We start from the raw sequence: 18,548 nt of genomic DNA on the forward strand, positions 1-18,548 counted from the left end.
ATCTTCGTTATTGTACTAGTGTTCAACTCTCTAAACACATTTGATTGTGTTGTCTGTCTGTATTGACAGGCTGGATTAAACCAATGGACAGACAGAGCCTGGAGACTATCAAAACAGCCCTCCAACAAGTGGAGGGAGGAGCGTTGCTGATACGTTGGGACAACATTACCGACAGACACCGTGGAGGAGATATGTTGTGTGAGGCCAGAGGCTGGCCATTGATTTTACTCTCATAATTTTAACACCTCAAAGAGAGAGGATGATGGGACAGAGATGCCTGGCTATCTGCAGGACCAATACAAAGCTAGAAACCATGACTGATGCCACATCAATGCAAAGCAGCCTAATCTCACTAAGATAGTACGGGACAACTGGTGTGTGACATAGAGGGTGGTGATGGGAGACATTGTAGGTGAAATTACAGCAGTGACACGGGTAGGGACCGGACACAGTAAAGAATTACATTACATTTACTGTACTGGGTTATGTGTGTTGAAGGTCTTATGCTTTGGTGTTTGTCTCTAGACTACATTTACATATACATGCATTTGCCCATGGTAGTGGGAGTGTGATTGTCCGTGTGAGTGTGTGGATGTGTGTTTGAGGGCAGGGGCTGCTGGTTTTGGGGAATGACACGTCACTTACAGAAAGATGAATGGCCTGACACGCTATGCTGGTTAAATCAGTGCCTTTGAAAAGGCACAAAGTTCCCCCGTCACCCACCCACAAATCCATAGAGATTGAAAAAGTGAGTCGTGTGGGGCTGATTCATGTGGCCCATCAATGTGCAGCCCCCCCCCCCCCCCCCCCCTCCACCGTCTCCCCCTCAGCCCCAAACAGCTCAGACAACTTCACAGAGTGGACCTGTCAGAGGTTAAAACAGTCAGAAAACATTTAACAACACCAAACGCACAGAGCCCAAGATGGACAGGCTGTGTAGGGAGGTAACTGGTGCCCAGACTGGAACTGTGAAAATGGTTGGAATAGAATGTGCAGGACAATTAGGTTGGGACTGGGACAGACACAACAGCTAAAATCCAGCTAAAACTGATTGGAGGGTAGAAAGAGAGATGTAGATAAAGTGAGAGAGGTAGAGAAAGAGAGGTAGTGAGAGGTAGAGAGAGAGAGAGAGGGGATCATTGAGATAAGGACCTTTCAGTATCCTTGAGACTTGGGTACACAGACACAAACACCCCTGTCTCACTGTCAGACTGATCCCTCTCTGTGTACATTTCCCTGTGTGCTGCCCTGTCTGTCACAGCAACTCCAACAACAGACAGCTGCACAGGAGACCACCCGCAAGACACTTAAAGATCATACACACCTAATACTGGATGATAGCTCTGATTATCTTCAATTCTGTCTGGGCGTCATCTGCATGTAAAGAGAATGATGTACTGTACATTCATTGATATAATGCATCAGCTCAGATGCCACAGGAGCAGATATATGTGAATGAATAATGACTCTGAGTCTGCAGGTGTCAAAACTTAATTTAATGCATCACAGAGTCCTTTTCCAGTAACACAAATATGCCCAAACTTAATCAAAATGGAGACGGTGCTGTGATAATGATAAAGGTTGAGGAAGCTTCTCAAGCATCTTTCATACACAAGCACATACACAAGTACATGCAAACACACACACACTTAGCCTTTCCCACCACTCCAAACCCAATCAATTCCAATATCATCAATCAATCAGCCAGGAGGGGGGCACCACCTCTGTAGGTTTGGTTTGGACAGATTGCCATGGCAACAAATCAGAGAAGGGTGGGAGAGGGCATGGGAAGGAGAGGAACACAGTATGGGGTATAGGAAAGCAGGAAGTCAACCTTTCAGCTCAGGCCAAATTTGGCACAGTCCAAGCATAAATTAGCTATTCTTTTCTAACTATGGATAAGCTAAATTTTTCTAACTGAACTCCCATGAACTGTCGTTGTGGAAGTGAAGTTGGGCCTCATGGGTGAAATTTAATTGAACAATGTGATAGAGTACATTGGATCCCCCTCTCCAAAAAACAGGTGACTACTGAGTACACTTACTTAAACTCACGTAGTAAAGTCAGACAGACAGCTCTACTCGTGGCTGAAGAGCCTCTCCACAACAATAGAGAGAGAATAGAGAACAGCTGGGATTTTATCTCAACGACACTTCTTCTACAGATGTAGGATCTAAAAGCTCAGACACGTCGATAGGATTGTCAAATGTTTGCCTGTCAACAGTGCTTAGCACCTCTGAACAGAGTGTTGGCAGTCAATCTCATTTGTGTTCACACAGCAAAGAACTTGGAAGTCGTCAGCCACTCAGCCTTGTTAAAATACTCCAAATCAGAAGGTGGCAGTAGCACTGTTTGGCAATGCATATCCATGCATATTGCTTATGGTCTAGATTCCAAGCTATCTACGCTAATGTTGCTATTTTATAGAAAGCCCTTGTTGATACTAGCCAGATGGCCACAGCTAGATAACTACCTAGCAATAATTCCATTCTGCCTGTGCCAGCCCATACTGAAATGTTTAGCTAGCTAACTTTAGCATATTTGCTGGTTAGCACAACATAGTGCAGTGTCCTTAGCTAACTAGCTGGCTATGTTGTGCTAACCAGAGAATATGCTAAAGTTAGCTAGCTAGCTAGCTAAGGACACTACACTAACTCGGCAGCTAACACAGGCAGCTGTTTCATTGAAACGAACTAATCCATTGGGATTTAATTTTGCCAATACTAGCTACAGTGGTTAGCTAGTTTAGAGGAAGTATTTAGTGTTGTGTGCATTGCATTGCTTCTGTGCACTTAGCTAGCTACCATCCCATAGCCTACATTGCATATGAAGTGTGACTGGCTCATCCGTCGATGTACGGAGTAAATGCACTCTTTTTTCCTCTTATTTTGTTTCGCTCCCCACGTGGGGGATCGTGCTCTCTGATTGGCCCAAAGTCAAATTGTTGGTCACTGACGAGCAAGTACAAGTAGAATCAGTAGGTTCGTCGCTGCTGGGTCGGCGCGCAGAATATATCGATTTTGTTCTAGCAAGAGAAGGAACGGCCTCCCACTCTGATAAATACCTATCAGCAGTCTATCAGCAGTGAGATTCTCAGTGTGTTTCATGCTTTAATTTGATCACTCTTCTGTTGTTGAGAATTTTGCTGCACAGTAGAAAATGCAAACTTCTAGTGTTTTCAAGGTTTAAAGGGCTTCTAAATGTGTAATTTCCACATTAAAATGTCAGACTTGTTGGTTTAGCTACAGTACTGTACTGTACAGTACAAAAAAATGGCCATCAATTATAATCCACATAATTATTATATTATATTTCCTGTTGCTGCAGGATTGTTTTCCTGCTGTAGCAAACTGGCTCAAATAAAGATCCTACATCTGTATGATATAATAGCAGCACAGTACTGTAGCTAAACCATATTAGCAGTGAAATAGTTAATGATGGCCCTCCTCTCTCTCTCTCTCTCTCTCTCTCTCTCTCTCTCTCTCTCTCTCATTGTGTATTGCTGTCAGTGCAGTGTTGTGGTGCATCTCAGCTGGTTCGGTAACAGTAGGTGTTGTGGTGAAGGTTGTTCTCCTCTGAGGTTAGTGCTGTCTTCCTCTCGTCATGGCTCTCTAAATAGACTAACGAGCGTTGCTAATTAGCTAACCACACACATTGTCACCAGTTCTTCTCGTCCTCTCCCACGCTCGGCAGAGGGAAATATTCCTCCATCTGCAAAGGACTGAGTGTCTTCTTTAATAAGTATTAGAAGCTAACATATAAAATCAGAGTGTGACCAGCGTGTGATCAATGCAGCTCTGCGCCTCTGTTCAGAGTCAGTTCTGTCAGGTAAGGGCATCTTTTACTGTCACATTCTATTGGAAGGCTGCATCTAGCAACCAAATCACGTCAAAGCCATGTGACTTCCTAAGGATTGCAGCTAGGAAGGAAACTATTGTATATTACAGGTTCATTAATTCTAGTTTCTATTCTTCTTGTGAGAGCTGATACTTGGAATCTCATCCTGCGATCCTTCAGTGCTACATACAACTACATGTCCATGGCATTCAAGGTTATCTAGAAACAATCTCACCTTGAGGCAGAAACAAAAATGGTGTCTAGATTACCAAGTGCCAGTGAGAACTGATATTGTGAGATGGGAAAAGGCTCACAATGGAAAATAATCACTGTTTAATCCATGTGATTAACAAACAAAGGATTATCACTAATATAATTCATATGTAGCTATCTGGAATAGATTGAGACATGCAAGGAGCAAGTTAATTCCTTATTACTAACAAGAGATGAAGAAACTCATGCATCTCCTGTAAAATAACAATCCCGATTTTTAGATCAGTGGGTGTACTGTATATTCAATAAACTTTTAAAGGAATGTGATGTATGTGCTTATCAAAGACTGAGAAAGAAAAGAGAGACAGAAACAGTGTGTGTGTGTGTGTGTAACAGTATAGCTTCCGTCCCTCTCCTCACCCCAACCTGGGCTCAAACCAGGGACCCTCTGCACACATCAACCACAGTCACTCATGAAGCATCGTTACCCATCGCGCTACAAAAGCCGTGGCCCTTGCTGATTAAGGGGAACAACTACTTCTAGGTCTCAGCGACTGACGTCACCGTCTGAAACACTATTAGCGCACATCACCGCTAACTAGCTAGCCATTTCACATCGGCCACATGTGCATAGAATTAAAACTTCATTGTCCATTAATTACAGGGTCACTCCATATTGGGCTCCCTCCCGAGTGGCGCAGCGGTCTAAGGCACTGCATTTCAGTGCAGTCCCTGGATCAAATCCAGGCTGTATCACATCCGGCCGTGATTGGGAGTGCCATAGGGTGGCACACATTTGGTACAGGTTTGGCGGGGGTAAGCAGTCATTGTAAATAAGAATTTGTTCTTAACTAACTCGCCTAGTTAAATAAAAGGTTAAAAAAAAAGCACAAAAAAGAGGATTTTGAGACCCACCATCAAAGATTGTTATGAAATCGTTTCTGTAGTTTAAAAAACTAAGATTAGCATTCCTGCAACGTTATTTTGTTGAAATATAATTTGATCTCTTAATTGATTACACCCAAATTGGCCATTTAAAATGATACATTTCATATAATATGCAATAACTATAGTACATAACATCCAATTTGGACCCCAAAGAATTCTAACAGTGAGTAAAACATGAGGATTCCAAAGAAATGGTAAATGCCACCCACAGACCTCCCACACCCCAAGCCAATCCCAACAGAACAATGAGTATACAGTATCAGTTCTCCATGTTTGACAAGTAGTAGGGAGCTGTATTTTGGAGTACATGTTTCTTTCCTATGTAGTGCATTCTCAGTAATTTTGGTGATGTTTTTTTCCACCCTGTTCAGAGAAATTAGTAATTGTAGTTGTTAGGTTTATGTCCCATCCTACATCCTGACATTACCGGGTTCTGACCACTAGATGGTGCTGTACCTGCTATTAGGTGATTTTTTTTAAGACTCCCTCCCCTCAAAATTAAAGGGACCGTTCACCCAAAATACATATTGCTTTCCTTACCCTGTAAGCAGTCTATGGCCAAAGTATGACAGCAACCCATACTTCAGTTTTGTTCACCTGGCAATATTTTGTGCATTTGTGGCACAAATCTAAAATGCTGATATAGGTACCACTGATGTGCATAGGACTTGTGCAATAAATGCCGAAACGTTAGCATTTGAAACAGAGGTATACTTGTATTATATTGTATTCTCGATGTTGAGTCTGGATTTGCATAGAGAACTGATATTGCATACTCAATGTTCTGTTGGGATTGGCGTGGGGGGTCTGTGGGTGGCTTTTGACCCATTCTTTGGAATCCTCATGTCTTACTTAATGTAAAAAAAAATTGGGGACCAAATCAGATGTTAGGTACTACATTTACTGAATAGTATATGAATCTTAGAATTTAAAATGGCAAATGTGGGCGCAATCAATTCAAATCAAAATAAAATACAGAGTCAATGTGCGGGGGCACAGATTAGTCAAGGTAATTGAGGTAATTAGTACATGGAGGTAGGGGTAAATTGACAATGCATAGATAATAAACAGCAAGTAGCAGCGTTACGGTGGGGGTCAATGAAAATAGACTGGGTAGCCATTTGATCAGCTTTTCAGCAGTCTTATGGCTTGGGGGTAGAAGCTGTTCAGAAGACTTTTGGACCTAGACTTGGCACGCGAGTACCGCTTGCCGTGCGGTAGCAGAGAGAACAGACTATGACTAGGGTTGCTGGAGTCCTTGGCAAATTTTAGGGCCTTCCTCTGACATAACCTGGTATAGAGATCCTAGATTGCAGGAAGCTTGGCAACAGTGATGTACTGGACTGTACGCACTACCCTCTGTAGCGCCGTGCAGTCGGAGGTCGAGCAGCTGCCATACCAGCCGGTGATGCTCTCAGTGGTGCAGTGGTGTAGAACGTTTTGAGGATCTGAGGACCCATGCCAAATATTTTCAGTCTCCTGAGGGGGAATAGGCATTGTTGTGCACTCTTCACAGCTGTGTTGGTGTGTTTGGACCAACATAGTTTGTTGGTGATGTGGACACCAAGGAACTTGAAGCTCTCAACCTGCTCCACTACAGCCCCGTCGTTGAAATAGGGGGCGTGCTTGGCCCTCCTTTTCCTGTAGTCTATAATCATCTCCTTTGTCTTGATCACTTTTAATGAGAGGTTGTTGCCCTGGCACCACACTTCCAGGTCTCTGACTTCCTCCCTATAGGCTGTCTCATCGTTGTCGGTGATCAGGCCCACCATCGTTGTGTTGTCGGCAAAGTTAATGATGGTGTTGGAGTACACGAGGCGAATACGTACGCACCCCTGAGGGACCCCCATGTTGAGGATCAGCGGGGCTGATGTTTTGTTACCTACCCTTACCACCTGGGGGTGGCCCATCAGAATGTCCAGGATCCAGTAGTAGAGGGAGGTGTGTAGTCCCAGGGTCCTTAGCTTAGTGATGAGCTTTGAGATCGCTATGGTGTTGAACGCTGAGCTGTAGTCAGTGAACAGCATTCTCACATACAGTAGGTGATCCTTGACCAGCCTTTCAAAGCATTTCATGGCTACAGACGTGAGTGCTACGGGTCGGTAGTCATTTAGGGAGGTCACCTTAGTGTTCTTGGGCACAGGGACAATGGTCTGCTTGAAACATGCAGGTATTACAGACTCAGACAGGGAGAGGTTGAAAATGTCAGTTAAGACACTTACCAGTTGCTGGCATTCTCAGTGTACAGTCGTGGCCAAAAGTTTTGAGAATGACACAAATATTAAATTCCACAAAGTTTGCTGCTTCAGTGTCTTTAGATATTTTTGTCAGATGTTGCTATGGAATATTGAAGTATAATTACAACCATTTCATAAGTGTCAAAGGCTTTTATTGACACTTACATGAAGTTTATGCAAAAAGTCAATATTTGCAGTGTTGACTGTCCTTTTTCAAGACCTCTGCAATCCGCCCTGGCATGCTGTCAATTAACTTCTGGGCCACATCCTGACTGATGGCAGCCCATTCTTGCATAATCAATGCTTGGAGTTTGTCAGAATTTGTAGATTTTTGTTAGTCCACCCGCCTCTTGAGGATTGACCACAAGTTCTCAATGGGATTACAGTCTGGGGAGTTTCCTGGCCATGGACCCAAAATATCGATGTGTTGTACCCCGAGCCACTTAGTTATCACTTTTGCCTTATGGTAAGGTGCTCCATCATGCTGGAAAAGGCACTCTTTGTCACCAAAGAATGTTCCTGGATGGTTGGGAGAAGTTGCTCTCGGAGGATGTGTTGGTACCATTCTTTATTCATGGCTGTGTTCTTAGGAAAAATTGCAAGTGAACCTGAGACATGAATGGTCTCAGGATGCTTTACTGTTGGCATAACACAGGACTGATGATAGCGCTCACCTTGTCTTCTCCGGACAAGCTTTTTCCAAATGTCCTAAACAATCAGAAAGGGGATTCATCAGAGAAAATGACTTTACCCCAGTCCTCAGCAGTCCAATCCCTGTACCCTTTTCAGAATATCAGTCTCTTTGATGTTTTTCCTGGAGAGAAGTGGCTTCTTTGCTGCCCTTCTTGACACCAGGCCATCCTCCAAAAGTCTTTGCCTCACTATGCGTGCAGATGCACTCACACCTGCCTGCTGCCATTCCTGAGCAAGCTCTGTACTGGTGGTGCCCCGATCCCGCAGCTGAATCAACTTTAGGAGACGATCCTGGCGCTTGCTGGACTTTCTTGGGCGCCCTGAAGCCTTCTTCACAACAATTAAACCGCTCTCCTTGAAGTTCTTGATGATCCGATAAATGGTTGATTTAGGTGCAATCTTACTGGCAGCAATATCCTTGCCTGTGAAGCCCTTTTTGTGCAAAGCAATGTTTCCTTGCAGGTAACCCTGCTTGACAGAGGAAGAACAATGATTCCAAGCACCACCCTCCTCAGCTTGACAGAGTGATCTCCAGCCTTGTCCTCGTAAACACTCACACCTGTGTTAATGAGAGAATCACTGACATGATGTCAGCTGTTCCTTTTGTGGCAGGGCTGAAATGCAGTGGAAATGTTTTTTGGGGATTCAGTTCATTTGCATGGAAAAGAGGGACTTTGCAATTAATTGCAATTCATCTGATCACTCTTCATAACATTCTGGAGTATATGCACATTGCCATCATACAAACTGAGGCAGCAGACTTTGTGAAAATTAATATTTGTGTCATTCTCAAAACTTTTGGCCATGACTGTTCAAGTCCTGGTATTCCGTCTGGTCCGGCGGCCTAGTGAATGTTGACCTGTTTAAAGGCCTTACTTACATCGGCTGAAGAGAGGGTGATCACACCGTTGTCCGGAACAGCTGATGCTCTCATGCATGTTTCAGTGTTACTTGCCTCAAATGGAGCATAGAAGTTATTTAGCTCGTCTGATATCCTCGTGTCACTGGGTAGCTCTCGGCTGTGCTTCCCTTTGTAGACTGTAATAGTTTGCAAGCCCTGCCACATCCGACGAGTGTCGAAGCCTGTGTAGTACGCCTGTAATCAATGGTTTCTGGTTGGGGTATGTACGTACAGTCACTGTGGGGACGACATCCTCAATGCACTTATTGGTAAAACCAGTGACTGATGTGGTTGGTGTACTCATCAATGCCATCGAAAGAATCCCGGAACATATTCCAGTCTGTGCTAGCAAAACAGTCCTGTAGCTTAGCATTTGCATCATCTGACCACTTCCTTGTTACGCGAGTCACTGGTACTTCCTGCTTTAGTTTTTGCTTGTAAGCAGGAATCAGGGGGATAGAATTATGGTCAGATTTTTTTCTCCTATTGTTGCACATGTAACATGCTGCTAAAAATGAGGTAAAACGGATTCAAGTTTCCCTGCAATAAAGTCCCCGGCCTCTAGGAGTGTCGCCTCTGGATGAGCATTGCCTTGTTTGCTCATTGTTGAGTGCGGTCTTAGTGCCAGCATCGGTTTGTGGTGTTATGTAGAAAGCTACAAAAAATATAGATGAAAACTCTTGGTAAATAGTGTGGTCTACAGGTTATCATGAGCGGTTCTGTCTTGCCGGTGCATGAAAAAAACAGCCACTGTATAGTTTCCATGTCGTCATTCAACCACGACTCTACTGTTTTAATGTCCCGTTGGTAGGACAGTCTTGAACGGAGCTCATCCAGTTCATTCGCCAATGAATGCACGTTGGCCAATAGGACGGATGGTAGAGGCAGATTACCCACTCACCGACAAATTCTCACAAGGCACCCGGACCTGCGTCCCCTGTATCTGCGTCTTCTCTTCACACGAATGACAGGGATTTGGGCCTTTTGGGTATCTGGAGTAAATCCTTAGGGTCCGTCTCGTTAAAAGAAAAAATCTTTGTCCAGTTCAAGGTGAGTAATCGCTGTTCTGATATCCAGAAGTTATTTTTGGTCATAAGATACAGTGGCAGAAACATTATGTACAAAGAAGTTAAAAATAACGTGAAGAAACACACAAAATAACACAATTGGTTAGGAGCCCGTAAAACGGCAGCCATCTCCTCAGGCACCATTAATTAGCTTCATTTCTCAGAGATCAAATTATACTTCAATAAAATAATGTTACAGGAATGCTACTCTTATCTGTTTCTAACTACAGAAACAATTTCAGATCATGGGTGTCATGGCTTGCTGAAATTACATGGAACGACCCTACAGGGAACAACAGAAATTCATCGTCTGCTCCATTATCAATCTCAACCCCCCCCCCCCCCCCCAGGTTATGACTTATAGATTCTCTTACCATCCTGCAGCCATATTGTTTGAGAGGACCATGGGTGACCCCTTGGTTACAAACTTCCATCAACAGCAGGCTGCTGGCACAACTAATTTAACATGTCAATGCTTACAAGCTGGTCTTTGATTACACTTCCTTATTGGACTTCTCGCTACCAGCCCCCCAGCGGTGTAACATCATTACAACACACAGTCAGGAAAGTTACACTACCCACCATGTATTACAGTCAGGAACAAATACCCTCTGTTCCAACTTCACATAATCAGAACAAACCTAGGAGGTTTCTCTTACCAAACAGTGCAGTCAATTAGTATTCAGGTAGGCTACACCAAGACTCAATTACTACTGTACTATTTTCTAAAACGTAGGCCAGAACAATTGAAATACCCTCGACATCTGCATCTAGAGACTACCTTAGGAGCCTTTATTTTTCTACAATTTCCATTAGGATGGCAGACCACCCCTGTAACTCCAGCCCTCCCCCTCACACTGCTGTCTCTGTGAAGGAGAACACAAGGAAATATTCCATCCACACAATTACCAGGACACCAGCCAAGAGACGCACATATAAATCAGCACAGACTCCTCTGGAAAGCAGGAAAAATACAGTCTACAAGCAGATGCTTTATAAATGTCAAACCCATTTTGATTTTCAATGGCTTTTTCCTGGATGCCCACGATGCAGTGGACATTAGCCGTTTCCAGTGGTAGGACGGCATGGACAATGACCCAGTGCCAATGGCAATAAGGAACATTCGTCTGTCCCTGAGAGACCAATTAGTGCTCTTGACATTTTCGCTTATAATGCTCTAGCATGGGGATCATTCAGCAGAGGGTCAGCTCATATAAAATGTACTTGGCCTCTTATGGCAAATGTGGTTCCAATCTTTTGGCCCCTTATGTAAAGAGTGTGCATGTGTTTATTTGTGTGTATCCAGGACAACTTACCAAAATGCCAGTCAGGTGACTTACCCCTCTATTCCCCAGGGTGGTTAATTGTGAACACACCCAGTATCAATGGTCAGTGGTCACTGTGGATGCTGAGTGATGTCTCTCTCCATCAGTGACAGGCAGACTGTCATGGCCACTATGGGTGAACTGTGGTCTCTCTGCTCTGACCTCTTATCCCTGCTCTGGGGAACCACATCCACTTTCCCTTCCGTTTCCCCCAGCTCAACAGGCTCAGCTCATCATAGAGAGGCTGAATAGCTCTCCATCATTAATGAACACTGTCTTCTGCATTAGCCTCTCAACTTTCAAACATCTTCAAGACAGCCTGCTAGGCTTTTAGACACTCCCTGGTGGACCCTTCAATTGCTTTGTTATCCAACCAATACATATACACTTCCGTTCAAAAGTTTGGGGTCAGTTAGAAATGTCCTTGTTTTTGAATGAAAAGCACATTTTCTGCCCATTTTCTGTCCACCTAGAAGACCAGCATCCCGGAGTCGCCTCTTCACTGTTGAAGTTGAGGTGTTTTGTGGGTACTATTTAATGAAGCTGCCAGTTGAGGATTTGTGAGGCGCCTGTTTCTCAAACTAGACACTCAAATGTACTTGTCCTCTTGCTCAGTTGTTCACCGGGGCCTCCCACTCCTCATTCTATTCTGCTAAGAGCCAGTTTGCTCTGTTCTGTGAAGGAAGTAGTACGCAGCGTTGTACCAGATCTTCAGTTTCTTGGCAATTTCTTGTATGGAATAGCCTTCATTTCTCAGAACAAGAATAGACTGACGAGTTTCAGAAGAAAGTCTTCGTTTCTGGCCATTTTGAGCCTGTAATCGAACCGACAAATGCTGATGCTCCAAATACTCAACTGGTCTAAAGAAGGCCAGTTGTATTGCTTGTTTAATCAGCACAACAGTTTTCAGCTGTGCTAACATAATTGCAAAAGGGTTTTCTAATGATCAACTAACCTTTTAAAATGATGAACTTGGATTAGCTAACACAACGTGCCATTTGAACACAGAAGTGATGGTTGCTGATAATGGGCCTCTGTACGCCTATGGAGATATTCCATTAAAGAAATCTGCCGTTTCCAGCTACAATAGTCATTTACAACATTAACAATGTCTACACTGTATTTCTGATCAATTTAATGTTATTTTAATGGACAGAAAATGTGCTTTTCTTTCAAAAACAAGACATTTCTAAGTGACCCCAAACTTTTGAACGGTAGTGTAGATGAAGTGATGCATATAGTCACTTCAACATTGTCTAAGATTGTTAACCATAGTATTTAATTGTCATTGACAGAGCTTGCTAACTAATTAAGGGTGCGAAGTAGAGGCAAATTCAGCCGTCACACACACACACACACACACACACACACACACACACACACACACACACACACACACACACACACACACACACACACACACACACACACACACACACACACACACACAAACAAACACAGCCCTGCAAGATTTGAGTCATAGATCCCTGTTGTTAGCCCATCTACCAGCAAGCAGCATGGATTGATCCCCTGGCAGAGGAAGAGATAATTAAACACATCACAGTGGAAAATAGATAGAACATATATATATCTATATACTTATTCTTTATTCCAAACCACTGGACCACATGCGGACCAGATAAAACATTTCTACCTCTTCTCCCTGGTTCTCTGATGGATAGAGTAATTACCTGAGGCCTAACAGTATATGTAATTAGAGCGCTATCAGTGATGATCATCTCCACTCCTCTACCACACTGAGACAGATGAAACCTACAGTGATGAAGCATCTCATTGGTCAAACAATGACCAAGGAGATCTCACACTCTCAACCCAATACCAAGTAGACAGACTCAGTACTCTAGGATTACAGCTATGAAAGACCCTTGACTGATAACAAGACTGCCAAGATAAGCAATCATACACAAGCACTTGTACAAAAACAGGTGCTAGTCTCTATCTGCACAAGGTAAGGTAAATTATATTACCAATGGCAAACAGTAGATCGATGAGGAATGTTGTGTTGTGGAATCTTACCTGGAATGAGGGCTCCTTCCTGCAGTTCTGATTGGATGATACCGAAGAGCATGGCGACAAGGAGAGCCGTGACAACTGACCACATGACGCGCATGGTTCTCATTGGTCCAGCATCCCCTTTTGTGATCCTACACAGAGACACAGAGGCAGGGATCAAACAGCAAATACTGATTTACTGTAGATAGATACAGGTGAGCGAGAGAGAGAAGAGAAAGAGAGAGAAGAGAGAATGAAAGAAAGAAACAAAGAAAGAGTGAGTGTGAGAGAGACACATGTATCGACCATTACTCTAAGCAAAAGTCAAATCAGTAATTGCCAGTAATACAATCATCCACTGAATAAAATAACTGTTACTATGGAAAGACAATGAGTAAGCTACACGGTATAATCTGCTTTGATGATATCGGAGAACAGATAAAAGGGTATTCTTTCATCAGATATCACCCAATTAAGTCTTTAAAAAGGAAAGTGTTGAACTGAATTACATTTTCACTTTCTAGAGCCTTTGAAGCTACTTTGAAAATTATAAAACACATCACTGGTAAAAACCTGCTGATATGTGTGTGTTTTCTATGACTTCATTTTCCTAAGGCCCCACCACATGGAAAGAACAAGCGAAGAGCCACTACAGAGGATGGGAAAGGCAGACAGATGGGCTTTGCTCTGAAGCCTAACCAATAAACGCTACAGTTGCATTCTGACTAGGTCTGCACTGCTCTTTGATCCAAACTACACACACTCTGACTGAAGACCAGATTAATATGGGCTCAACATACAGTGCCTTGCGAAAGTATTCGGCCCCCTTGAACTTTGCAAACTTTTGCCACATTTCAGGCTTCAAACATAAAGATATAAAACTGTATTTTTTTTGTGAAGAATCAACAACAAGTGGGACACAATCATGAAGTGGACTGACATTTATTGGATATTTCAAACTTTTTTAACAAATCAAAAACTGAAAAATTGGGCGTGAAAAATTATTCAGCCCCCTTAAGTTAATACTTTGTAGCGCCACCTTTTGCTGCGATTACAGCTGTAAGTCGCTTGGGGTATGTCTCTATCAGTTTTGCACATTGAGAGACTGACATTTTTTCCCATTCCTCCTTGCAAAACAGCTCGAGCTCAGTGAGGTTGGATGGAGAGCATTTGTGAACAGCAGTTTTCAGTTCTTTCCACAGATTCTCGATTGGATTCAGGTCTGGACTTTGACTTGGCCATTCTAACACCTGGATATGTTTATTTTTGAACCATTCCATTGTAGATTTTGCTTTATGTTTTGGATCATTGTCTTGTTGGAAGACAAATCTCAGTCCCAGTCTCAGGTCTTTTGCAGACTCCATCAGGTTTTCTTCCAGAATGGTCCTGTATTTGGCTCCATCCATCTTCCCATCAATTTTAACCATCTTCCCTGTCCCTGCTGAAGAAAAGCAGGCCCAAACCATGATGCTGCCACCACCATGTTTGACAGTGGGGATGGTGTGTTCAGCTGTGTTGCTTTTACGCCAAACATAACGTTTTGCATTGTTGCCAAAAAGTTCAATTTTGGTTTCATCTGACCAGAGCACCTTCTTCCACATGTTTGGTGTGTCTCCCAGGTTGCTTGTGGCAAACTTTAAACAACACTTTTTATGGATATCTTTAAGAAATGGCTTTCTTCTTGCCACTCTTCCATAAAGGCCAGATTTGTGCAATATACGACTGATTGTTGTCCTATGGACAGAGTCTCCCACCTCAGCTGTAGATCTCTGCAGTTCATCCAGAGTGATCATGGGCCTCTTGGCTACATCTCTGATCAGTCTTCTGCTTGTATGAGCTGAAAGTTTAGAGGGACGGCCAGGTCTTGGTAGATTTGCAGTGGTCTGATACTCCTTCCATTTCAATATTATCGCTTGCACAGTGCTCCTTGGGATGTTTAAAGCTTGGGAAATCTTTCACTATCACAGTGCAGGTGCATTTATACGGAGACTTGATTACACACAGGTGGATTGTATTTATCATCATTAGTCATTTAGGTCAACATTGGATCATTCAGAGATCCTCACTGAACTTCTGGAGAGAGTTTGCTGCACTGAAAGTAAAGGGGCTGAATAATTTTGCACGCCCAATTTTTCAGTTTTTGATTTGTTAAAAAAGTTTGAAATATCCAATAAATGTCGTTCCACTTCATGATTGTGTCCCACTTGTTGTTGATTCTTCACAAAAAAATACAGTTTTATATCTTTATGTTTGAAGCCTGAAATGTGGCAAAAGGTTGCAAAGTTCAAGGGGGCCGAATACTTTCGCAAGGCACTGTAGCTTCTACTGTATCCCCACACACTGATAAGCCAGTGCATTTGATTAGGGATGCAAAGCTACATGGTAATTTACAAAAAATAACGGAATCTTCAGTAATTTTGGGAATTAACAGAAAATCTATGGCAGTCTATCGTAACTTTGGTAATTTATACTTCAATAATTTAAAACAAATGTATTCATATATAGTATTAATGTATTACATATGTTTCCATAATGTCCATGAGTTTTTAGTATATAGGCTATTTTATCTTGAACCACATAGTCTAATTAATAAATAAATAAATAAATAAAAAAAAAAATATATATATATATATATATACACATTTCACCTTTATTTAACCAGGTAGGCTAGTTTACAACTGTGACCTGGCCAAGATAAAGCAAAGCAGTGCGACACAGACAACGACACAGAGTTACACATGGAATAAACAAGCATACAGTCAATAACACAATAGAAAAAAAAGTCTATGTACGTCTATGTGTGTGCAAATGAGTTAAGATAAGCGAGGTAAGGCAATAAATAGGCCAATAGTGGCGAAATAATTACAATTGAGCAATTTAAGCACTGGAGTGATAGATGTGCCGAAGATGAATGTGCAAGTAGAGATACTGGGCACAAAAAAAGAACAGTATGGGGATGAGGTAGTTGGATGGGCTGTTTACAGATGGGCTATGTACAGGTGCAATGATCTGTAAACTGCTCTGACAGCTGGTGCTTAAAGTGAGGGAGATATGAGTCTCCAGCTTCAGAGATTTTCGCAATTCGTTCCAGTCATTGGCGGCAGAGAACTGGAAGGAAAGGCGGCCAAAGGAGGAATTGGATTTGGGGGTGACCAGTGAAATATACCTGCTGGAGCACGTGCTATGGGTGGGTGCTGCTATGGTGACCAGTGAGCTGAGATAAGGCGGGGCTATACCTAGCAAAGACTTATAGATGACCTGGAGCCAGTGGGTTTGGCGACGAATATGAAGCGAAGGCCAGCCAACGAGAGCATACAGGTCGCAGTGGTGGGTAGTAAATGGGGCTTTGGTGACAAAACGGATGGCACTGTGATAGACTGCATCCAATTTGCTGAGTAGAGTCATTTGAGAAACCAAGGCTGTTGAGTCTGCCGATAAGAATGTGGTGATTGACAGAGTCGAAATCTTTGGCCAGGTCGATTAATACAGCTGCACAGTATTTTATTTTATCGATGGCGGTTATGATATCGTTTAGGACCTTGAGCAGGGCTGAGGTGCACCCATGACCATCTCAGAAACCAGATTGCATAGCGGAGAAGATACGGTGGGATTCGAAATGGTCGGTGATCTGCTTGTTGACTTGGCTTTCGAAGACCTTAGAAAGGCAGGGTAGGATAGATATAGGTCTGTAGCAGTTTGGATCTAGAGTGTTTCCTCCTTTGAAGAGGGGTATGACCGCGGCAGCTTTCCAATCTTTGGGGAACAATTTTTGCTGAAAGTTTTAAGAAAGAGTTTCCCGATTGTCTTCCCCTGCAGATTATGAACAAAGCATCTAATCAATAATGGCATTATTTCAAATTACTCTGCAACTCTTCCAACTATTGACTTATTTCACACTGCAACCAGTTTGACACCAAAACAATGACAACATTTACATATTGACATAAAATAATACATATACACTATATATGCAAAAGTATGTGGACACCACTTCAAATTAGAGGATTTGGTTATTTCCACCACACCAGTTGATGGCAGGTGTATAAAACCGAGCACACATGCATGCAATCTCCATAGACAAACATTGGCAGTAGAATGGCCTTACTGAAGAGCTCAGTGAATTTGAACGTGGCATCGTGGCATCGTCCAACAAGTCAGTTCGTCAACTTTCTGACCTGCTAGAGCTACCCAGTCAACTGTAAGTGCTTTTATTGTGAAGTGTAAATGTCTAGGAGCAGTAACTTTTCAGCTGTGAACTGGTAGGCCACACAAGCTCACAGAACGGGACAACCTAGTGCTGAAGCGCGTAGCACGTAAAAATTGTCTGCCCTCGGTTCCAAACTGCCTCTGGTAGCAACGTCAGCACAATAACTGTTCATCGGGAGCTTCATGGAATGGGTCTCCTTGGTTGAGCAGCCGCACACAAGCATCAGATCATCATGTAAATGCCAAGCCTCGGCTGGAGTGGTGTAAGGTTCGCCGCCATTGGACTGGAGCAGTGGAAACGTGTTCTCTGGGGTAATGAATCACGCTTCACTATCTGGCTGTCCAACAGATTAATCTGGGTTAGGCGGATGCCAGTATAACCCTACCTGCCCCAATGCATAGTGACAAGTGTAAAGTTTGGTGGAGGAGGAATAATGGTCTGGGGCTGTTTTTCATGGTTCGTGCTAGGCCCCTAAGTTCCACTGAAGGGAAATCTTAATCCTACAGCATAATGACATTCTAGACGATTATGTGCTTCCAATTTTGTGGCAACAGTTTCGGCCCTTTCCTGTTTCAGAATTACAATGCCCCTCTGTCAAAGAAGAGGTCTATACCGAAACGGTGTGTCAAGATCAGTGTGGAAGTAATTGACTGGCCTGCACAGAGTCCTGACCTCAAGTCCATGAAACACCTTTGGGATGAACTGGAACGCTGACCGCGAGCCAGGCCTAATCGCCCAACATCAGTGCCTGACCTCACTAATGCTCTTGTGGCTGAATTGAAGCAAGTCCCCTCCAACATCTAGTGGAAAGCCTTCCCAGAAGAGTGGAGGCTTTTATAGCAGCAAAGGGCGGACCAACTCCATATTAATGCATATTAATGCCCATGATTTTGGAATGAGATGTTCGACGAGCAGGTGCCCACACACTTTTGGTCATGTAGTTTATACAAAGATATTTCATGCTGAAACCCTCATATTAAACACTAATAGTAAAGTTGATGGTTTATATTCAGGACAATTTTTTACAGTTTTGTTATAATTTTTAATAGCAAAATCTTATTTAAATGATTTAATAGATTTTACATGTGATAAGGCCACACAGAGTGC

General features: G+C 43.0%; 1 protein-coding gene across 3 annotated transcripts in view; it reads right to left on the minus strand.

The window, feature by feature from the left end:
• LOC110537230 (roundabout homolog 1) overlaps positions 1-18,548 on the minus strand; it is a 232,647-nt gene that overhangs the window by 186,186 nt on the left and 27,913 nt on the right. For all 3 annotated transcript variants that reach the window (XM_036937241.1, XM_036937240.1, XM_036937242.1), the window contains exon 2: positions 13,259-13,386. In XM_036937241.1, coding sequence (XP_036793136.1) covers positions 13,259-13,361 — 103 coding nt within the window. In that variant the 5' untranslated portion in view covers positions 13,362-13,386. The remainder of the gene's footprint in view (positions 1-13,258; positions 13,387-18,548) is intronic.

This window comes from Oncorhynchus mykiss, chromosome 12 (genome assembly GCF_013265735.2).
Source record: "Oncorhynchus mykiss isolate Arlee chromosome 12, USDA_OmykA_1.1, whole genome shotgun sequence".
NCBI classification, from domain to species: Eukaryota; Metazoa; Chordata; class Actinopteri; order Salmoniformes; family Salmonidae; genus Oncorhynchus; species Oncorhynchus mykiss.